General features: G+C 42.5%; 1 protein-coding gene across 2 annotated transcripts in view; it reads right to left on the bottom strand.

Moving 5' to 3' along the window:
• The window catches only part of ATAD2 (ATPase family AAA domain containing 2), a 33,483-nt gene extending 10,935 nt beyond the window's left edge, over window positions 1-22,548 (bottom strand). Inside the window, exons 1-17 of one of the 2 annotated variants that reach the window (XM_083748989.1) lie at window positions 22,403-22,548; window positions 18,445-18,587; window positions 13,300-13,349; window positions 12,464-12,632; window positions 10,219-10,321; window positions 9,873-9,963; window positions 9,094-9,198; window positions 8,623-8,740; window positions 8,084-8,191; window positions 6,661-6,769; window positions 6,327-6,442; window positions 5,738-5,912; window positions 5,570-5,658; window positions 4,495-4,654; window positions 3,623-3,713; window positions 2,430-2,738; window positions 570-696 (exon numbers count right to left, since the gene is read on the bottom strand). In XM_083748989.1, coding sequence (XP_083605115.1) covers window positions 570-696; window positions 2,430-2,738; window positions 3,623-3,713; window positions 4,495-4,654; window positions 5,570-5,658; window positions 5,738-5,912; window positions 6,327-6,442; window positions 6,661-6,769; window positions 8,084-8,191; window positions 8,623-8,740; window positions 9,094-9,198; window positions 9,873-9,963; window positions 10,219-10,321; window positions 12,464-12,632; window positions 13,300-13,349; window positions 18,445-18,539 — 2,015 coding nt within the window. In that variant the 5' untranslated portion in view covers window positions 18,540-18,587; window positions 22,403-22,548. Of the gene's footprint in view, window positions 1-569; window positions 697-2,429; window positions 2,739-3,622; window positions 3,714-4,494; window positions 4,655-5,569; window positions 5,659-5,737; window positions 5,913-6,326; window positions 6,443-6,660; window positions 6,770-8,083; window positions 8,192-8,622; window positions 8,741-9,093; window positions 9,199-9,872; window positions 9,964-10,218; window positions 10,322-12,463; window positions 12,633-13,299; window positions 13,350-18,444; window positions 18,588-20,660 lie in introns of both variants that reach the window. The other variant, XM_083748988.1, reaches the window with a different exon arrangement.
• Between the last annotated feature and the right edge of the window lie 341 nt (window positions 22,549-22,889).

Below are 22,889 nucleotides of genomic sequence, written 5' to 3'. Positions count from 1 at the left end.
GGAGCTGCTCTAAATCCCCTGAACCAACAACCCCCAACTACAATACAAAAACACACTAAGCCACAGCTTAATATAAATTAGCACAAGTAAAATAAATCAAGTGATATACAGCATGGGAGGAAATAGGCAGGGATTTAGGGAGCTATCTCCCCCACACGTATGCCATTGGCAGAAGCTGCAAAGCTATGGCAAAACAGAATCACCAGAGCTGATCCCAGAAATGGCACATGGAATGACATGTGTAACAGAAATTCATAAGAAGAAACTTCCATTTTCTCCAGAACTTTCATGAGGGCATTCAACATTCCCCTTGGCACCTGCCAAGCCCCCCCCCCCACCAGTGGCAGGCAGAAGGGGAGACAAGGAGAAAGAGCCCAACCTGCCACTCCACTTTAAGGTAGGCACTGAAGGGAGGTCATTACTGAATGACGGCCCACCTTTCAAGCTTCAGTAATGCTCATCAGGGAGAATGAGGGAGCAAGCATAAGACATCAACCACCTCAATATGAAAATAATGAAGCTTCCTTTAAAGATCAACCAACCAACAACTGCAACCTTTTATCACTTACCTGCTAAAAATCAGGAACATTTCTTTTCGTTTATCATATATTTTCTGAGAAGGTCCAGTTTCAGAAACTGGTAGTTCCTCTTCATCACTATACAGCAAGTCACTGTCAAATACCTGACCAGCAAAATCTTAAAAATAAAACAAAACTCTACATTATTTCCTTTGGAATGTTGTGTCTGATTTCTAAGGCCTGGTACTAATTTAAACATTCCTGTCCTTGATAACATTTTATGTGCACTGAATCCAAGTGATTCAACTCTGCATAAATGCAGTAACGTAAAATACTTAAGGAAACTTTACTAATAATGTCAAGAAGCTAAGTAAGTGAAATTAAACAAACAGAATAACTGTGTGAATGAAGAGCAAATACTCCCTGATAGCTCAGTCAGTAAACAATTAGACTCTCAATCTTAGGGTCTAGGGTTCGAGCCTCATGTTGTGCAAAATAATAATAATAATAATAATAATAATAATAATAATAATAATAATAATCCTGCATTACAACTCTGATTCTATGAAATGCTGGCAGTGCCCAGATTCTGAAATGCCCTCCCCAACGAGGAAGCACAACACCAATACAACAACTATTTCAGCACCTTCCCATTTGCCCAGGAATTATGGATTATATTTCAGTTGGAATTTTGGTTTACTGTGCTTTTTAAGTTTATGGGTTTTTATCTATTTTTATTTTGTTGTATATTGTTGCACTAAATTGTTTAGTCTTATCTTGCAGTTGTATATTGTATGAACAATTTTTTTCATACAGTGGTACCTCAGGTTACATACGCTTCAGGTTACAGACTCCGCTAACCCAGAAATAGTGCTTCAGGTTAAGAACTTTGCTTCAGGATGAGAACAGAAATCGTGCTCCGGCAGCGCAGCAGCAGCGGGAGGCTCCATTAGCTAAAGTGGTGCTTCAGGTTAAGAACAGTTTCAGGTTAAGAACGGACCTCTGGAACAAATTAAGAACTTAACCCGAGGTACCACTGTACTATTGAACCCTTTATTGATGAAGAAATGTTTTAACTAAAGTATGCTATGATTCATGACATAATGAAGCTCAATCCAGAGAAGACTGAGGGCGGTTCCCTAGACTGGATGGATGGGAGACTGCCTGCTCTTGATGCAGTTACACTGCCTCTGAAGGCGCAGATGGTACTCCGGGATTCTTTACTGTTGCTTGAGGTTCAATAGCCCTGCTGGCACAGAGTGGCTTCCACCAGCTTTGGTTGTTGGCCCAGCTGTGCCCCTATCTGGAAAGAGATAATACATTTTGTCTTCTGGGGAGTGGCAGAAATTGTTCTGTACCTTCCAAAGCCACCTCTATGTGTTCTGAGGTATACAACTGCTGTTCTTGCTCTTCTGGCCCAAATCAGAAAATGTCTTGCAGGGTAGGAGTTTTGGGCCTCTAACCTGGGCATATTTCTTCCAGTCTCCGCATTTGGGCCAGTTATCATGAATCTTCCCTTGTTATCAGTTGGCGCTTATATGGATATTATTAGGATAGCTTACATAAGCAGGAGTCTTATGTTTTGAGAACTTACTACTCTTTCTAGACTGCAGTTCCCTTTCTAAGAGATCATTTTCTCGAAAGGTAGCATATTAGAGAAAATGTATTTGGCACAGAAAACAAATTTATGTATGGGTGAATTTATTTGCTAAATAATCAATCTGAAGCTTCACAATCTGAATTCCTCACAAGTTTTAATAGTTTTCTATTTTTGGCTTTGAAAATAGAGTAATTCTTAAAGGAGAGGATAATTTCAAGTTTCAGTTCTGTACTGTATACCACATCAGATTAATTAGATATAATATTAACTCATTTCCGCCCCCCCATCAATGTAAATAAATGTGCACATACCTGACTTCCCTTTCTGTGCCAGTTCTGCATGTGGAAAGACATTCTGTAAGACTTCCAGGATTCTTTGAAGTGTATTTTCAAGGAGTGGTTTGGAAATGTTGGAGAGTGCTTGGCCAGGTGAGGTCACTGCCCTCTGAGAAGCAGGTATAGTCTTTTGCATAGCCACCACAAAATCCTTAGCTGTTATGTTAATAGAAGAGATATCCAACTGCAACTTGACACTGCTGGTGTAAATCTGAGGATAACGTCGGCGCAAGGCACACAAAGCTGCTTCAGCACATATGGACTTAATGTCAGCTCCACAGTACCCTACAAAAGGAAAAGCACATCTGTATGAAATTATAGGGCCTGCAAACAGTCTTATAAGCCACACAAAGATCTAATAATGATTTATACAAAAGATTAAATAATTCTTCCTGCCTCAAAACTAGGTTATTTAGGCCAATTCCATGCAATATAAGAAACACAGATCATAAGTTGGCTATTTTAAGCCGTATTTTAATTAACTTTTTTTCCCTTTTTTCCTATTACGTTCTATTGTAATTTATATTCAGTGTTAGCTGCCCTGAGCCCGGCCCTGGCCGGGGAGGGCAGGGTATAAATAAAAATTTATTTTTCTTTTTATTATTATTATTATTAGCTATATCTTATAGAAGTTTCATATAGTGCTGATGTAAAGCTGATGCCTACCATGCATTTGTAACATTAGCCTAGTAGGTGTGCTACAATATAAAAGCAATCCCCAAAGAATGGATGTGTTACTTTGCATGGCAGACATTGTTATATGTAGCAGTTGTATTCTTTGATTAAATAGTATTCAACAGCATTCTGCACACAACGTATTCCATGGCCACCAAGCACGCTCAGTCCTCACTGGACTGTTTCCAGGTTGATTTTGTTCGGGCGGGGTGTGTGTGTGTGTGTGTGTGTGTGTGTGTGTGTGTCCTAAAGAGTGACTGTACTCTATTGAGACCTATGTTGTGCAGTGGGGAGTAAAACGCTGTTATACTTCATCAGAAATAGAGGGAACAATGGCATAAATTGCAAATTTCAAGGTTGTTTTTTTAATAAAAATGCTCAAACCAGTGTTTTGGCTAATAAGCATGTAAATAAAAAATATTGTTAACAGGGTTCTACAGAGATGGCAGAAGTCTGTTTTCAAACTGTCAAAAGTTTTATCATCATCATCTTACCAACACTTTTTTCAGCTAACTCTTCAAGGAACATCTCCGATGGCTTAGGCGACCATTCTCGGGTGTGAATCTTAAGGATCTCTCTCCTTGCCTAGAAACACAAACACATATTTCAGATACATATAGTTTCAAAAGACTACCCATATATTTCCCTTTCAATACTGTATCTTCCTTTCTAGTTACAGTAACCAACATTTTCAATATTACACTATTTACAAATGTTCTGGGGTGGGGAGTTTTTAAATTTGGTTTAAAAAGGAAAACGCAGAAAACAAGCAAAAAAACAAAACAAAATTAAAAGTAATAAGGAATTTGGAGATGGCAAGGAAAAAATGAACAACTATGAAGGAGTAAGGAGGATTTAGAAATGCTCAGTCACAAGACAAAGCAAGGAGGGAACTAGAGGCAGACTGAAGAGCTGGCTGATGCAATCATTTTGCATCTTCTGACCCCAACCAGCCTGTCCTAAGCAGTGGGATGTTATCCCACTATTTACTGCATGCTCCCAAATATAATTCCAGAAAAAAAAGGTTAGTGTTCAAGCTTTTCAGGTTTGAGAAAGTTATTAAGGGGAAGTACCTGACAGAGGTTTATAAAACCATGCATGGTGTAAATAGTGGATGGAGCAGAGATAGCGAACCTGTGGCCCTCCAAATGTTGTTGGATTCATTTTTACTATCATAAGATTTGCTACAGCAGAACCTATATCATCTGGATGCATTTGGGATTTGTGAAGTGACACCAGCTGTCTATGCTCCACTCCTCTCATGTTAGCCTACCAGAACAATTTTCAGTAGAAATCAACTTCCACCCCCTGCCACAGACTCTGGGTAGGTTAAAGCCAAATATGCATGAAAAAGATTGAGTCTTACATCTTTATCTGGCAAGGTGAAAAGGAACTCTCTATCGAAACGTCCGGGCCTTCGCAAAGCAGGATCTATAGAATCCAATCTATTGGTAGCTCCAATCACCACAATCTCACCTCTGTTGTCTAAGCCATCCATCAGTGCAAGCAATGTAGACACGATTGAACTTTCAAAAACAAAACAAAACAAATATATTTTATCCACTGTGGCTTGGGCAAGATTCTGCTGGCACAACCAGAAGGAAGAAACCATGGTCCTTAGCCCCACCTGCAATCCCTGTTGCTCTAGAAAACTGACTCTTGGGCCAGGGGACACTCAACTTTTTCATGTCTATAGGGCAGCATACAGATGAGGACTGAGTGTTTGTGAGAAATAAGCAACCCTCATATTTTATCTGCAAGTGGAAGGCATTTCGGCTTGTGCAGCAGTAACTTTGGGTCCAAGCCTGTATCATTTTCTACCCACTGAAGAGATCCAATTAAAAGGAAACATAACTTTACTTTGTAATAGAAAGCTGTTCCCAACTTATAAACACTCACTGAAATTTCAAATGAATTTTTGACTCATCAAAGATAAAGTATCTTATGTGAGAGTCAATTAGTTACATGGGACAAATATTTCAAACACAACAAAATCATGCCACTTCCTCAAGACCTGGCAACACTGTCAAAATGTTCCACATTAGCAGATCTTATATTCCTGTCGTGATACCACATAGGTAACACATAAACCAATTCTGAGAACTGGTATGAGAAACAGGATAGTGTTGCTGAACCTCAAATTTGTGCTCTAACACAACTCACAGAGTGTGTATGTGTGTACTAAACCAATGTTGCAGTACACACGCAAAAGTTTGCCTGCATACCTGGATGCTTATGTATCATTTGCCAGGAAGAACTGTTACTAACTTTAGGCAATTGGTTAAATACAAAGGTGCTTTAAGCACACCACAAATTTAAAGCTTACAAATCTACAATGGAAACAGTGACTTGTCATAAGAGTATCTGTACAAGAAGTAATGTATTCAGGGAAAAGATTCAGGAGATTTGAAGACAAACATAGAAAACAAACAAAGTTGTACCTGTGAATTTGATCTTGCCTACTGGATCGTACAGGAGCAAGACCATCTATTTCATCGAAGAATATAATTGAAGGACGCATCTGAAAGGCCTAAAACAAAAGCTCAAATGTAGAAATTCTGAAGGCGCTATAGAGAATACACTATAGAGTAAGATAAAAGTATAATTACCTGATCAAATAATAAACGAAGCTGTCGTTCAGATTCTCCCACCCATTTACTGAGGCAGTCAGCACCTTTTCTCATGAAAAATGCTACTCTTCTATCACCTTTACTACACTCATTAGCAAGTGCCCTGGCAACAAGCGTTTTTCCAGTACCCGGCGGACCATAGAAGAGGCAGCCCCTATTAAAAGTATGAAATTGCAGTATTTTGGTTAGTAGAATGTTTCATAATTTTCAAAAGTATATCATACTTTACCTAATCATAATATAATTTAAGCTAACCTCATTAAATATGCTTATGAGTTTCTGTCTGCCTAAGAGAGATTTCATCCCCTCCCCCTCTTCTGGGTCCCACCAACAATTCATTTCAATATTCCTCTCTCCCCATTTAAAAAAGCAACTTGCATTCTGCTGGCATTGTGTTGAAAAAAATGTATGAACATGCTACATCTATGCAAAAGGCATTAACTATGCAAAAAGTAATCTTGTGTGGAGGGCAGGCTAAAAAAACCATTAGCAATCATGAAGAGAAGATGAAAGTTTACAATTGGGGTAAGTTCACTGACATCCTGCAAACAAAATGTTTACTTCCTACCTTGGAGGCTGAATTTTGAATCTCTCAAACACTTCTGGATAAAGTAGTGGGAAAACCACCATCTCCTTTAAAGCTGAAATATGGCTAGATAGTCCACCCACACTATCAAACTGGATCTAAGAAGGAGAAGCAGAATTAACAAATGAAGGTCAACAAAACACAGAAGTGAATAATTAAACCTTCTTACTTAAATCTTTTTAAAAAAATAATGGGTACTTAAATGAACAAAACAGCTACACAGCTCTCATTCAGGTTAATCAGCAAAACTTGAAAAGATGTGCTTATTTTAAGAGAGTGGTCAATAACAAAATGTGCTAGGAAATTAAACACTCACTGAAGAATCTATTTGCATTGGATCAACATCAGCCAGGCTTGCTCCAATTTTCATTCGATCCTTGTGGATTCCCTTCAACTCATCTTTCCTAAAGTTTAGTGGAAGGCACCTAATTTGAGAATGAAGAGTTGTTTTAAGTAATAGAAAAGGAAGAAGTTCATATTGAAACATGGAAATGGGGTTGCCTTTAAATTAGCAAAAGTACCACGAGATGTAATTTAAAATTAGAAATCTACTCCATACTATCTGTAAAATACTGTAGAACCTACATTAGCTAAACATAAAACAGTTGTTATGAATATTGTGAGTGAAATTCAATGCTGTACAATCATTCTGTCCGTGAAAGCATTTCTGCTTGCCAGACGGAACAATCTCTCTTCTCCTTCCCCCACACTTTATTCTGCCCCCCCCAAACACTGATTTCAAAGGGTGCAGGGGAGGGGGAAGCCCAGTTGAACTAGCATGACTCATTGTCCTGCCTCATGCTAGTGCAATTATTAAGTCAAATCCAGTCCTGTGTCTCCTCTGAACAAATTATTTAATCTGAGGAACCAGAATTCTCTAGGTTTCTCATTAACAATGTTTTAATCATCTAGTATCCAGATCAGGGACTCCCAAACTGTGATTTTAAGTTAAATTCAGGTGGTTTGTGGTGTGCCTGTAAACGTAACATTAAAAATCATGCAGCATCTAGTACACGGGTTCCCAAATTTGCACCTCCGGTATGCCCCACAGAGAGCATCAAGGTCCATAAATAGCAACACCCTAGTGGTCCCGGGCCCAAAGGAAGTTAGATTAGCTTCAACCAGAGCCAGGGCCTTTTCAACACTGGCTCCAGCCTGGTGGAACGCTCTGCCTCATGAGACCAGGGCCCTGCAGGATCTGATTTCGTTCCGCAGGGCCTGTAAGACAGAGTTGTTCCACCTGGCCTTTGGCTTGGAGCCAATTTGATTCCCTCCCCGCCCCCTCTTTCTTTTTCCTTTTTCTTCCTGTGATGAGGCTGCATTTTAATATTTTAATGTTTCAATATTTTAATGTTGTATTTTAATCTTGTTTTTAAGTTGTATTCATTCAACTTGTTTTTATTATTGCTTGTTAGCCGCCCTCAGCCCGGACTTGGCTGGGGAGGGTGGGGTATAAATTAAAAATTATTATTATTACAATTCCTATCATCCCTGCCCATTGGTCCTGCTAGCTAGGAACGATGGGAGTTGTAGTACAAAAAAACAGCTGAAGGTCAAAGTTTGGGAAACCCTGATCTAGCACAACACATTACAACTGCCACAATAGGCAGAAAAAGTAGTCTGCCAAGACCCTCAGCAATTTTTAGGTGGTCTACTGAGAAAATGTTTGGGAACCACTGAGCTAGATAATAACGTATAATATGTACATTGTTATTCTGAGTCCAAAAGTTGCAGGATACCTGCTTAATGCTTTGCTCCGACTTCGTTTCCTACGCCTTTCAAAGCGTTGCTCGTCATCAGAAGAAGATGAAGATGTAGAATCACTATTGTGAATTGCATGTTTTCGTCTGTTTTAATTGGAAGACAAAACCTGTTAAGTAGTCACTGTGAAAAATTGCACAATTAATTTACACGGCCAGTTAAGGCATCCAAATTATTCCATGTATCAGCAAAGTGGGTAAGCTGCATGCAGATGTGTTTGGTAGTAGATCACAGGCTCCCCCCCGAAAGAAGCTAAAAAACTCTGACCTGAACCCCCCAAAAGGGGGTAGATCACTGCCAGTTTTTAACTCTGTGAGTAGAACGCACTCTCTTGGAAGTTGGCCACCCTTGCTCTACACAATTTGCTATAGATGAAGAAGTCATAACAGCAAGTACAACTGAAGGAAAGTGCAGCTGATTTGAAACCATATAGCCAAGCTGTTGAGTAAGTCAGGAGGAGAGAAAACATTCATGCACTGATAATACTGGAGCACTAATACACAACAAATCAACAAACCTGTTAATCTTCTTACAATAAGGACTCCTTGATCCCACAGGACTGAAGGAAAATCTTCGTCTCACTGGAGAAGCAGCATCTGGATAAAACAATTTGGGCTTCCTCTGGTGCCTTGGTTCTATTAACAAACACCAAAGTAAGAACAGTTACATGTTTTCCCTTACATATAAATTGATGAGAATATAAAATGTCAGAATTTGGGAATATCACGGACTTATATGTTAAGTTTAGTTCTAACATGAACTAAGTTTGTGTTTTCATTTTTGGGACAAGATTTCTCAATCATTCAAACTGCAAGATTTTCTGGTAGTCACCTAGTGAAAACATGTATAATTGTGTGGCAAAACGTAAAGACAGCCAAAACAAAGCAAAAACAAAACAGAGGTTGATATACCAAAATAACGAGGCTTTCCAAATATAATATGCAAGGGTAAATAAACTCCAGGGAAAGATGGTATAGTGGACACCTACTTTCTGGTGAGGCCTGATAATGCACAACTGTTTTCCGCTGTCTAAGGTCGTAACGCTTTTGATTATCTTCTCCATCTTCATGGTCTTCACCTTCTTCTGAAGATTCTAAATAACAGAATTCTCTTTAGCTTAAAGAAAGAAACTTACTTGACTTACAACAGATTCTGGGGCTGTAAGTGCAGTTAGACACTGCCAGTCTTGGACTAGGAATAACAGCTTCACTACAGTAAAAGCTATTACAATTTGTTATTTTAAGAGATTGTAATACAGGCATCCCCGACCTTTGGCTCTCCAGAGGTTTTGGCCTACAATTCCCATGATCCCTTGCTAACAGGGCCAGTGGTCAGGGATGATGGGAATTGTAGTCTAAAAGATCTGGAGGGCCGAAGGGTGAGGATGCCTGCTGTAATAGCATCTCCTCAGAAATCCCAATAAATTTTGTGAGTTTAGGACTACAAACTAATGGATTTTTGGAGTAATTAACTACCATCTCCACATGTCATTTTCTAAATGTCTAAGGTGAAGGATGTTTCTATAAACAAAAAAGGTTCCCCATTGTGTATACAAGTTACGTTGGTCTAATTTGTATTTTGTTTTACTGAAAAACAATAAAAACATTTGGGGGGGGGGGAAGGTTCCAAAATGAAGCATAATTTTTATCCTATTGAAGTATACTATTTCACCCACTCAAAACCTAAAAGTATGCTGAAATTGTACTGCATTGTATTAAAATAATAAAACAGAATATAGCTCTAAAAAGTTAAAAGTAGCACAATAACCTGCACTTCCATCTTGGTTATCAGTGGTTTCTTCATCAATCCTTTGGATTGCTCTTTTTGGTTTTCCTCTTGAGTACACATTAAGGTTTTCCTAATAATAACAAGTGAAAACATGTAATTCAAGTCATCCCATGACACGTATCATATATGCAATGAATCTATCAACTTTAAGGCCAGCTCAATAAAAGTAGCAAAACACTATGGAATAAATGTTTAAGCTTTCTATCTCCATCCCTCTTGCTCAGGGTGTAAGCAAAGCTGAAGTTAAAATTGCAAAATACATATTTAACAAAGAAAGAATAATAGCAAAAAATTATTCTTTTACACAATCTGTATATACATGTACCTCTTCTCCATCATTAAACACTCCAAGATCCTCCAAATCCAGCATTCGTCGCCGACGCATTTTCTTCATATCATCCATTTTTTGTAGTACGGCTTCTGCAGTGCTTGACAAAGTGCAAGATGTAATCAAACACAACATGAAAATTATTTTAAAACACAAATCAGTTAAACAGAGCAAGCTGCAGTGCTGTGCTAACAGGTTATGGGAATATGAAACTAGCTCTCTCTCTCTCTATATATATATATGTGCAAGGTTTGAAATGAATGGTAGCAAGATAAAAGAATTTCACTACAGTCCCACCTGAAAGTGAAATAGCAGAACTTTCTATTATTCAAGCACAAATCACAAAGATAACACCCTATCTTACAACAAAACTAAGAAACCATTGAAGCAGTTGCTGGTTGAGTGGGAAATCAGAGCATGAATCCATAGGCGTTAATGAATGTTTATTTTTATTTAGCATTAAGGTTGAACTAAAAGTTTTACTCATATTTTGAGTGCCTCTATACTATTCTTCATCATATTTGGCATCAGGACATTTCACAACAATAAAAATATACAGTGGTGCCCCGCAAGACGAATGCCTCGCTAAACGAAAAACCCGCAAGACGAAAGGGTTTTCCGATTTTTAGCGGCTTTGCAAGACGAATTTCCCTATGGGCTTGCTTCGCAAGACGAAAGCCCATAGGGAAATCTCCGGGGACAGCGGGGAAGCGCAGCGCGCCTTCTCCTCTTTCCCGGACCTGTCCTAAGGCTTGCGGTGGGAGGTCCGGGAACAGAGGACAAGGCGCGAAGGGCTTCTCCTCTCTTCCCGGGGCTTGCGGTGGGAGGAGGGTTTTTCCTCCCCACCGCCAACATTCAGAACAGCATTCTGAATGTTGGCGGTGGGGAGGAAAGCCCTCCTCCCACCGCAAGCCTTCAGGACAGGTCCGGGAACAGAGGGGAAGGTGCGCAGCGCTTCTCCTCTGTTCCCGGACCTGTCTTGAAGACTTGCGGTGGGAGGAAGGTTTTCCTCCCCACCGCCAACATTCAGAAGGCTGTTCTGAAGGCTGGCGGTGGGAAGAAAAGCCCTTCTCCCCCGCCAGCCTTCAGAAGAGTTCCCGCCTATGCTGCGGATAGCAGCCTGCTGCCCCGCGCAAGGGGCGCTCTTAAGCAGAGCGCCCCTCGCGCGGGGCAGACATTCCTGCAGGGCTCCCCAAGCTGCGAATGTCTGCCCCGCGCGAGGGGCGCTCTTAAGCAGAGCGCCCCTTCCGCGGGGCAGCAGGCTGCTATCCGCAGCTTGGAGAGCCCTCTGGACCTCTTCTGAAGGCGGGCGGGGGGCAAAAGTCTTTGTCCCCCCTGCCTGCCTTCCCGGGGGCTTTTAAATCGCCTCGGGACAGCGGAGAAGTCCTCCGCTGTCCCGGGGTTTTTAAAATGCTGGCGGGCGGCAGCGAAGGGTTCGCTGCCGCCCGCCAGCATTTTAAAATCGCATTTTTAAAGTCTCCGCTGTCCCGGGGGCCAGCATTTTAAGATCGCCCCGGGACAGCGGAGAAGTCTCCGCTGTCCCGGGAAGGCGGGCGGGGGGGGGGGAGCAAAGACTTTCGTCCCCCCCCCCGGCCTTCAGAAGAGGTCGGGGGACAGACTGTCCCCGGACCTGGTCTGAAGGCGGTTTCCATAGGAACGCATTGATTGATTTTCAATGCATTCCTATGGGAAACCGTGCTTCGCAAGACGAAAAAATCGCAAGACGAAAAGGCTTGCGGAACAAATTAATTTCGTCTTGCGAGGCACCACTGTATGGTAATAATGGAACATGACAACAACAAAATAGTAAAATTCAATAAAAATTCCCACCCAGTTTCGTCTGCCATGTTTATATTGTAAGCTTAATGATAACAATAGTAATATTGAACTTACAATATAAACCTGGTTGGTTGACAGAGGGCAGGATCTTTTAAACTGAATTTTAGCAACAAGTTTTATGACTATAGTAACAATATAAACACTCCAGTAAACAACATAAACAAGCTACTATGCATAGCCACATGTACACTCAACATAACTATTAAGTCCCATCTTTCCACTACAGAATATTTTAATCCCTGAAGTTACTCCTGTAGTTATAGAGCTATCCAGTATAATACAAGAAGCTGCAATCAGAAATTAAAAGTGGGGAAATACCATGTTTCACAAAATTTTCATTTCCACCACAGTTGTTCAAGAAAATGCTTTCTCAAGGCATTTTGACACTATAAAAAGTCCTTACTTTGTAATAAGCTTGTCAAACAAAACGGACTGGTTCATAGTACTAAAGCGGCTTCGCCTAATTCTGCAACTGCGGCGGACTTCAACATCCCCATTTTCTTCTGCAACATGTTCACCAGACTTCGAATTTATTCCTGTTTTCAAAGACCTAGTGACACGAACTACAGTTCCTATGTTTTCAAACAAACAAACATTCTTTTCATTAGTCTGTTGGCTTACATAAAGAACAGATTTTTACGCATTATTCTTTGGCATTGAGAATTGTTTCACAAATAAGTTTAGTATTTATGCAGTAGTCCTAGGTACTTCTTATGATGTCAATCATGTATTTCTGTGAGGTTTTTCAAAACTGATGTTTAGATGCAGTATTTCTGGGAGCAAAGTAAAATAAAATCCAGGAGCAATTGGCTCTCATTACCAAAATAAAACATTAAAATTTAGCATCAACTCTAACATATCTGAAACTCCCCTTGTTCAAAAGTGTTATCCTGACCCATTCACCTTGTTACAGCTGCCCTGTCACCTCTGCAAGCCACCCTCTACCAATGGTAGAGGGGTCCTCTGAAATGGTGCCTGAAGGGGCACATTCATTTACCCTATCTCTAAAAATACAAAAGGAGCAATAGGTATTGATAAGTGGCAAAGTTTTAGGTCAGATCATTCTTGCTACAGCAGAACACAGTGCCTATGAAAACTATGGAATGTCCTTCCACTACAAAGGTACACAAATGTCAACCTTCCCCAGGCTAGGAGGTTGAATGGTATCAGTGGTGCACTGGATCATTTTACAACTCTACGTTTCTATAATTCACAAGATTTGTATTTTACTAGATTTACCATATTCACAATCTTCATTCTTTTTATCTGCTTGTTGTCTAGCCAGCTGCCTGCACAGAAACAAATAGATTCAAAGTTAAGACTTCACCAATTTTCATTTGGCTCAGTACTGGAACTGAGTTGAACTCTGGGACCTGCAACTCTTTAGGGTTCCAAATATGTTCTTTTTCCAGAATACTCCCATTTTCACCCATCCACCAGCTCAGTTCTCACTAGGATATTTTTGTTCTCTCCCACCACCCAAAAGGAAAATTTGTACTTATGCAAAGCTTGAGGGAATGTTTTAGCTTCATAAGGACTGGCACTCTTGAGAATTTGAATTTGCTTAGTTTATGAAATCCTTTTTATTTGTTCAATTTTCAGTTATAAAAAGATCAATTCTAAAAGCTCAAGTTAACAAAAGGTAGTGCCAAAATCATTTTAAAATGTAATGTTGCTTGGACACTAAGCCTTTCTTTTTTTAAAAAAAAAAGTGAGTTTTTAAAATTGCTTATAACCATAGATCTCTACATGATTAGTAGAAAAGCAAACATTAAAAACACGGAATATTAAAATTAATCAGATAAAATCAACACCCCAGAAATGATTAAAATAATTTTTTTTTTTAATGGTATGCCAAAACCCAGTATCAGAATCTTCTCACCTCCACCAATGGGTGTTGCCTCTGCTAGAAGGGTAGCATAATGCATGGGCTACTATGCTAAATGCTATCTTCTGAGTAAAAATAAATATGATATCTAGAGTGGGATCCACCACCAAAAGGTCAGCCCTGAAGCTCTATGACCTAGGCAGCCTATAGGGAGTGAGGTGCTCTTTAAGATACCCTGGTCCTAAGATGTTTGGGGCTTTGCACGCTAGTACCAAAATTACTTGTATTTTTCCAGTCTTACTACATTGCTGTGTTAACTGTGGAGATTGCCCTCCACAAGCTGCAGTATAATTCTGGGGTATTTAGTACATAAATACTCATGTGATAAAAAAAACTTCATTAGATCCCTTAAAGGTAAAGGTAAAGGTACCCCTGCCCGTACGGGCCAGTCTTGACAGACTCTGGGGTTGTGCGCCCATCTCACTTAAGAGGCCAGGGGCCAGCGCTGTCCGGAGACACTTCCGGGTCACGTGGCCAGCGTGACATCGCTGCTCTGGCGAGCCAGAGCCGCACACGGAAACGCCGTTTACCTTCCCGCTGGTAAGCGGTCCCTATTTATCTACTTGCACCTGGAGGTGCTTTCGAACTGCTAGGTTGGCAGGCGCTGGGACCGAGCAGCGGGAGCGCACTCCGCCGCAGGGATTCGAACCGCCGACCTTTCGATCGGCAAGTCCTAGGCGCTGAGGCTTTAACCCACAGCGCCACCTGCGTCCCCTCATAGATCCCTTAGACCTATCCAATTGCCGCCCAGTTTCAAATCTTCCATACCTGGGTAAGGTAATTGAGAGAGCGGTTGCTGAACAGCTTGGTAGGTTTCTGGAGGAAACATCGGCATTAGATCCATTTCAGTCCGGTTTCCGTCCTGGTTTTGGGACGGAGACGGCTCTGGTTGCCCTAACAGATGATCTCCGTAGACAACTGGATCGAGGCGGGTCAGGACTGCTGATCCTTTTAGATTTGTCAGCAGCCTTTGACATGGTCGATCATGATCTTCTGGACGACCGCCTCACAGACGTGGGGATACAGGGCATAGCCCGTAACTGGTTGTGCTCTTTTATCTCTGGTCGGGGACAGAGGGTGGCACTAGGGAGGGAAATGTCATCGCGCCACTCCTTGGTGTGTGGAGTGCCGCAGGGCGCAATTTCTCTCCCCAATGCTTTTTAATATCTTTATGCGCCCCCTTGCCCAGATTATCCGGAGCTTTGGGCTGGGCTGTCACCAATATGCTGATGACACTCAGCTCTATCTGCTGATGGATGGCCACACTGACTCGGCCCCGAACACACTGACCAGATGTTTGGAAGCTGTGGCTGGATGGTTTCGTGGGAGCCGATTGAAACTAAATCCTTCGAAGACAGAGGTCCTATGGCTAGGTCGGGATGGCATGGGGATGAGGGACCAACTCCCTTCTCTTGCGGGGGCCCAATTAGTGCCATTGCCTTCCGTTAAGAGTTTGGGTGTAATCCTAGACGCCTCCCTTTCCATGGAGGCGCAAGTTACAGCAACAGCCAAGGCGACATTTTCCCACCTTCGCCGCATCAAGCAGTTGGTCCCTTAACTTTCCCGCCCCGACCTGGCCACAGTGATCCATGCGACGGTCATCTCCAGGCCTGACTACTGTAATTCGCTCTATGCGGGGCTGCCCTTGAAGCTGTCCCAGAAACTCCAGCGGGTACAGAATGCTGCAGCGAGGCTCCTCACGGGGTCTCTGCCATGGGAGCATATTCACCCAGTGCTTTTCAAGCTGCACTGGCTCCCGGTGGAGTACAGGGTCAGATTTAAGGTGCTGATTTTGACCTTTAAAGCCCTTCACGGCCTAGGACCCTCGTACCTACGGGACCGCCTCTCCTGGTATGCCCCACGGAGAGCCTCAAGGTCCATAAATAACAACACCCTAGTGGTCCCAGGCCCTAAGGAAGTTAGATTGGCTTCAACCAGAGCCAGGGCCTTTTCAACTCTGGCTCCGGCCTGGTGGAACGCTCTGCCTCATGAGACCAGGGCCCTGCAGGATCTGATTTCTTTCCGCAGGGCCTGTAAGACAGAGTTGTTCCGCCTGGCCTTTGGCTTGGAGCCAATTTGATTCCCTCCCTCTCTTTTTCCCCCCTTTCTTTTCCTTTTCCTCCTGCGATGAGGGTACATTTTAATATTTTAATGTTCCATTATTTTAATGTTGTATTTTATTTCTGTTTTTAAGTTGTAATCATTCATCTTGTTTTTATTATTGCTTGTAAGCCGCTCTGAGCCCGGCCTTGGCTGGGGAGGGCGGGGTATAAATAAAAAATTATTATTATTATTATAAATAATGCATTTTAAATGTAAAACATTTTAATAGTTTTCACTGATATAATAGCTACACTGCAATTTCTTTTCAATGAAGTTCTATTCTGCCAAGGTGTAGGAACTATTGGTGGCTGGTTCATATGTTCAGAGAGACTGTGTTCATTCAGTTCTAGAGTGGGTTGCCCTATTCCACAAGAATCAGGTGTGTAGTTTGAGGATGATTATAAATCCATTATTGCCATCCAGTACTCCAGTCGCATGTAAAGTACAGTATTTTGGACAGCACCAGTTACAGACTCTCCAGAGTAGATACATCTTGGCCTCAATTATTAATTCTCCAGTAAATTCCAGATATGATTTACTGCAACATGCTCTTTTATGGGGCCTTTGAAGACATCTGAAAGTTCCAGTTAGTGGAGGACACAGCTGTTAAAGACTGCTAAAAGGAACCAGGAGGTAGGATAATAATCACACAGTTTGAATTTGCTCCCTATTACATAAAACTTCAGTTCAAAATGCAAGGTACTTATTTAAAAGCTCTACCCAACTAACAAACCAGTATCTACTAAGAAGTCTATTCCTGGATCCATCTGCCTGTGTGTCAAGAATTAGACCTGATACCTTTCTCCAGATACCCTCACCACTGGAAGCAAGGTGAGTGGCAAACAGGAGATAACCTGAAGCTTGCCTAGCTCCTACTTTGCTGTAAATTTAGTACCAGACAACAACCTCCCCTTCCTTCAGGCTTTTAAACCTAATTTTTTATTTCTTCTAAGATGCTGCAAGTTTTTATCATGTGCTCTTATGTTTTATTTCTTTCACATTTGCACTTTTTACTATTTAGTAAACTACTTGTAAAATATTGATTGGCCACTGAAAAGTGAAATATTTTAAATAAATACATGTTCTAGTTCATATTGCTTACAGTCAATTTGCTTGGCATTGGCCAAATTCTCATGTGATAGTCATAAACCATTGCTTACCGCATGAATGAATCAAGTCAATCGCTTCTCCTGGCTTTACGAAACAAACCACCATCTCTGGCTTAGAATTATGTTTGAACACATTCTGTAGCAAAGATTTGTTCTTGGGCTTACTTAATGTGGTTTGTTGCATTGAAACAAACTACAATCCTAACTTCACCATGGATTGTGGTTACTTTTCAGTGCTAGCTGGGAGGAGCAAAATGGGGCAGAATTCACTGGTGCATCATAAGCCAAGGCCCACCATATGTCAATGGAGTGGCTGCCTGTCCATATACACAATATATGTCATATACACAATACTTAGTTAACAGGAAACCCTAAAAGAGATAATCTTTTCACATGATGGTAGTAGAAACGTACGATCATTCAAGAAGTCCAAGATGTGAATACTGTATTTTTCGCCCCATAGGACGCACCTAGGTTTTTTTTGGGGGGGGGGAATAAAGAAAAAAAAATTTTCCCCCCCAGGTGCGGGGCTGGGGAAGCCCGAGCTTCCCCCGGCCCCAGAACAGGCTTCTATCCGCAAGAGCTGTGCGACCTCACGCAGCTCTCCCACGGCTAGCGGAGAGCTGCATGAAGCTGGTAGCCTGGGGCGTGCTGAGCTCAGCACGCCCCAAGCTTCTGGGTGCAGGCAAGCTCTCTGCTAGCTGTAGGAGAGTTGCGCGACTTGCGGATACCTTCCTGAAGCCTGGAGAGTGAGAGGGGTCGGTGCGCACTGACCCCCCTCGCTCTCCAGGCTTCAGCGAAACCCCGCACTCGCCCCATAGGACGCACACACATTTCCCCTTCATTTTTGGAGGGGGAAAAGTGCGTCCTATAGGGCGAAAAATACGGTATTTAAATCTTAAAGTATATAAACCTGTGCCATCATCCTCAAGCAATTCAACCAAGAACTTTAGTTGAAATCCACCTCAGAAAAGCTGTAGTTTCTACACCACAATTTTCTCTAACAATGACCAAAGGACAAATTCACTCAAGAAGACAATTTCCAAGGCATGGAATACAAATAGCAATCAGCATAACTGGGCCCACTTAAGTTTTGGCAATGTGAGGTGCTCTACATGCAGTTAGATTTTAAGCACTAATTTACTCTGCGGGGAGCACAGCACGTGTATAAAAAAACTCTGGTACTTAAGAGTGTAGGACTTAATAAACTAGGCTACAAGTAATACAGGTAGAACATAAAATGATCTTACAAACATATCTGCAAGAAGTAGAAAAAGTTATTACCTTGTAAAATGTTTCCTGTTAATACCATTCTCACTCAGCATTGTCACGCTTTTGTCAAAACTAGAGTCTGAATAATGTTGATTATTTTTCCTCATAGATCTTAAGGAATGTAAATGTTCACATTCTTTATCTGAAGAAAACTCCTGAAGAAGTAAAAACCAATTAGGAACATGTACATTGTACTATTTGCTTTTAATTTTTTGTGTTATTGTATATTTTAATTAAGGATCCTTTAATATTATTGTGTATTTTAAATAATTATGGATGTTTGAATAGTTGTAAGCCACTTAAAAGCCAATTTGACATTTAAGTGGTATATAAATTAACAACTGACAAAAACCTCTCCATATTTTGTGATTAGTAGTTGCATATCAGCTCCTCATTTACATTAACTGAAAAGGATGTGACTGGCACTCCAAAGATCACACATTATGTTTTAAATGTACTGCCTAAATTAAACTAACTAGTTTACGATAGAAAAACTGAATTGGAAGGATACTTTTGGATCACCCATGGTGTATGTAAAATCGGAAGGATTATTAAGGCAACTAACAAGAGCATGAAACATCAACTGAAAAGTAAGAGATGAAAGCATTCAACAAATGCTTTTCAACTGTACACAAATAGTAAAAAGCCATATTTACAAGTAGATAGATATATAGTTAGTTAGATACACACATACATCCCGAAGTTCCAATGAAAAATTGGGTCTGTTCTCCACTATAGTCATGGCATGACCCACACAGTTCTATTCTGTCCCTTATGATATCTACATTAAAATACAAGTGTGTGATAGTTTGGAGGTTTAAAGTCAAGAACTATTTCTCCATTACATCTGAGCCAAGATACCCAGGAAATGCAAAACCACCAGGTAGGATGAAGTCAAATAAACAGATTCAATTCAGACAAGGCAGGTTGTTGGTAGGTAAGTACTCAAGACCACTCCTGCCTGAATGCTAGGCCATGGGCTGTATTATGTTCTACTCAGAATAAGGTTACCAATTTTTTTTTCAATGAATCCGGGGACACTTTTCAACTTCAGTAGGAATGATAGGATTTTGTCAGGGGACTGATTAGTAAATCCGGGAAACGGGGACATCTGGTAACCTTAACTCACAATAGACCCACTAAAAGTAATAGGCATTACCAACTTACATTCATTGATTTCAGGTAGGTCTGCTCACATTGGAACTGACTTGGCTACACTCCCAACCAACAGCCACATTAGCATCACCAAGAAAAAAGCTATTGTCATCTACCCCACTGGTAGTTTGATCAATGTGAGCAACCATGCTGGATTGGGTGGGTGTGTGTTTGCATGTTTGAAAGACTCTAAAGGAGCAATTGAGTGCCAAGGTGAGTAAAGGCAATGAAAGATAGCTAGAATCAGGGAAAGGGAGGGACAGGGTCACTGCCCAACTTGGAGAGATGTTTAGAAAGGCAGTCTGCATGACAAAGGAAACGAACAGGGCAATGATACACCCTCGGGGCAAGTCAAGCCCACAGCCTGCTGTTAAAAAAACCGCTTTCAAGACAAGCTGGGGGGGGGCGAGTTTCGGGACACATAGTTCAAAACTCGTGGCACTCGCTACCATTCAATATGGGCGATTGAGGCGGGCAAAGGGGGAATTATTAAGCTTGCCCCCCCCCAAACTCCGTCTAACTAATGGCTGTGCGCTTTGGGTTCCCTGTGCTTATCAACATCAGACTAAGCGGGGGCAAGGATGACGAACTAGATGGGCAACTTCAGTTTCTAATCCAGAGCCGTTCTCCCTACTCTTAAGACTTCGTAGCTTCTGGTGTGTGGAAAAAGCAATAAATAGTATTTACAAAACAACGACTTCCCAGCTTCTGGGTCACCCCCCCAAAAAACCCCCACATACAAAATGGTTGTTTTGTTTTTTGACCTAAACTTTCAAGATTTTCACGCAGCGTTTCGCCGCTTGTTATGAAACTTTTGCTGCCCAGCTGCGTTGTTTTGGAGTTGGTTTTATCGCGCGCTCCGGTTTTTCTGGGCAGCTGCTACCAAAGCCTCTAATGGCAAGGAGCAGCAGCCAGCAACTTTAAGAAATAGTAATAATAATGAATTCATTACACATAAAACAGCCTTTGCCGCCTGAGGGTGGTCCCTCCTGAGGTAGGAACCTGAATCTCCATAAGGGACTTAATAAAAGTAAAAGGTGAGCCTCCCTTCCCCCCGCCGGTTTTCTCCTCACCGCGACGGCTCTCCGGGCCTTGTCTCCGCCGGCCGCTGCCGAGGAAGCCGATGGGAGCTCCAATGAGAGAAACTCGGAGCTCGTCTCCATCGCGTCGTAAGGCGACGCCGGCGTTGCGCCCCGCCGGCCGCCGCCTGAGTTGCTGCCGCCGGCGGGAGCGCCACCCGGGCCTGGACGGCTAGGGCCGCCCGAGCCGCTTCGGAGCATCACCATGGCCCTCCCGTCGCGTCGCCCAGACAGCTGGACGAGGCCTTGGGCGCCACAGTCGAGGCTCCTTCGCCGCCGACGAATTCTGGCGCCACAAACCGGGAGGAGCCGCTTCACCCAACCGCCATTCGAAACCCTCCGCACCTCAGAGATTGCTTCTCAACCTCACGGCGGGAAAGGAAAATACAAGACCCCTGCCAAACCTCTGAACTACTTCCCCTTTCCTTCCCTATTTCTAGTACAGAACACATTTTAAAGAAAAATCCTAAAGGCTAGTGAGTTCGCCGCTGGACAAGTAGTCCCAAACCGGCGGAGGGACACGGCGCTCTCTTCGCTGTGTTTCTCCCCCGGAGTTTTGGCGCGCGCGAAGTTGTTTTGAGAGCCCGCTCGTCCTCCTCCTGCTTCTGCGCCACGATTGGTTGGCGGGGCCCGGCGCGCGCGGCTCTGCCTCACAGGCTCCTCCCACCCCCACCCCCACCTTCAAATCCCGCGCCTTCCCGAGGCCAGTTTGCTGCGAAAAACTAAACCGCGCTCAGAGTGTGGGTTGGGAGGGGTCGAACTTAAAAAATATTAACAAAATAAACAAAATAAATAATTGCGCAATAACTAGGAGCGCGCGCAGCCCTTGTTGCAAATGCAACGCGTTGCCCGGTTTTTAAATTTATTTTTTATATTGCATGTTATATCTGTACTCGCCAATAAACAGTTTTTGCTGGAAGGGTATCTATCCTGCAGCAACACAAACACCGGCCCAAAGTATTGCATATCCTAATTAAGTGCGTTGCGAAGTAAAGCTTTAAAGCGGTCACCACGGTGGACAGGAACCGCACCTTGGAGAGACGGAGCAGAGCAAAGACGAGCAATTCGCGGTGCTGTGTTTTTACAGCACCGCGAATTGAAGCCGGAAAGCTGCTTTTTAAAAAGATCCTGTCCGGGTGGCAGCGATCCGCCGCCGACTACTACGAAAGCTGCTGGCAAACGAGCGAGTGCAAGAAAACAAACGCTTTTCTGTAAATAAGATGCAAGAGGCGGTTGCTTTTTTGCAGAGAAAACCCTGCCTAGCAGCACAACCAGCGCACTCCCCCCCCCATTCCGCTTACCCGCGAGTAAGCTCCTTTGAGCAAAGCGGGACTTGCTTCCAAGCCAACAACATGCACATAGGAAAAAAGCATGCTCGCCGTCATAAAACATGCAAGCCTATAAGAGGGGCACCAACTTGGGTGGCTTTTAAAAGCTGAGAAATTATTGGGGAACAAGTTGCCCTAACGCTCCTCATTACCAGTGGCTGGAAACCTCAGGAGAGGCTCATGGGCTCAGACCCTGTTTTGGGTTTCTCATGGGCATCGGATTGGCCACTGTGGGATCAGGATGCTGGCCTAGTTGATGGGCCATCGGCCTGATCCTGCAGGCTTTTCCAAACGTGGCTCTTTCCCAGGAATCTTGCATTTCCTTCATCCCTGTTGCCCTAGACTTTTAACACGAAGGACGCCCTGTCCCCCCAAAAAGCGTATTAAAAGACGGGAAACTTTTCTCACCGGTAAGATCCCAGGTAACTTTCGGAGCAGATCCCAAATGGAGAGGCTCGCCTCTCCTGAATGGAAAACCAGCCTCTTCTCTCCAGCCCCGAGTCAGGTCTCAGGTCACGTTCCCAGACAAGACCTGCAAGATTTTCGCTCCCTTAAGGAAGAGGGCGGGGTTTTCCTCACCTTTTTATCGACTAAGAATTTGACCTCTTATCTATTAAAGCACTTAAAGGTGCTCTGCATATTCTTCCCTTCCAGAATGGACCACATCCACACTGATTGGATCTTATGAATTTAACTGGATTAATTTGTGCTGTTCATTCCTGCAGTTTTGGCCCCGCTTCCTAAAAATACTAGCACAAAACACACCTCCCTTTACTCATGATAGAAAGTTTGCTCTCCATTAATAGTCTCGTGCCTATTTGATAAAGTGGGTCTTTACACCCCCCCCCCCATGAAACCTGCCACCACAATACAAATGTATGTGTTGTTATTTATC

This window comes from Podarcis gaigeae (assembly GCF_964106915.1).
Source record: "Podarcis gaigeae genome assembly, chromosome: 7".
NCBI classification, from domain to species: domain Eukaryota; kingdom Metazoa; phylum Chordata; class Lepidosauria; order Squamata; family Lacertidae; genus Podarcis; species Podarcis gaigeae.
Note: the sequence above shows the minus strand (reverse complement) of the source record. Positions and strands in the feature narration are given on the sequence as shown.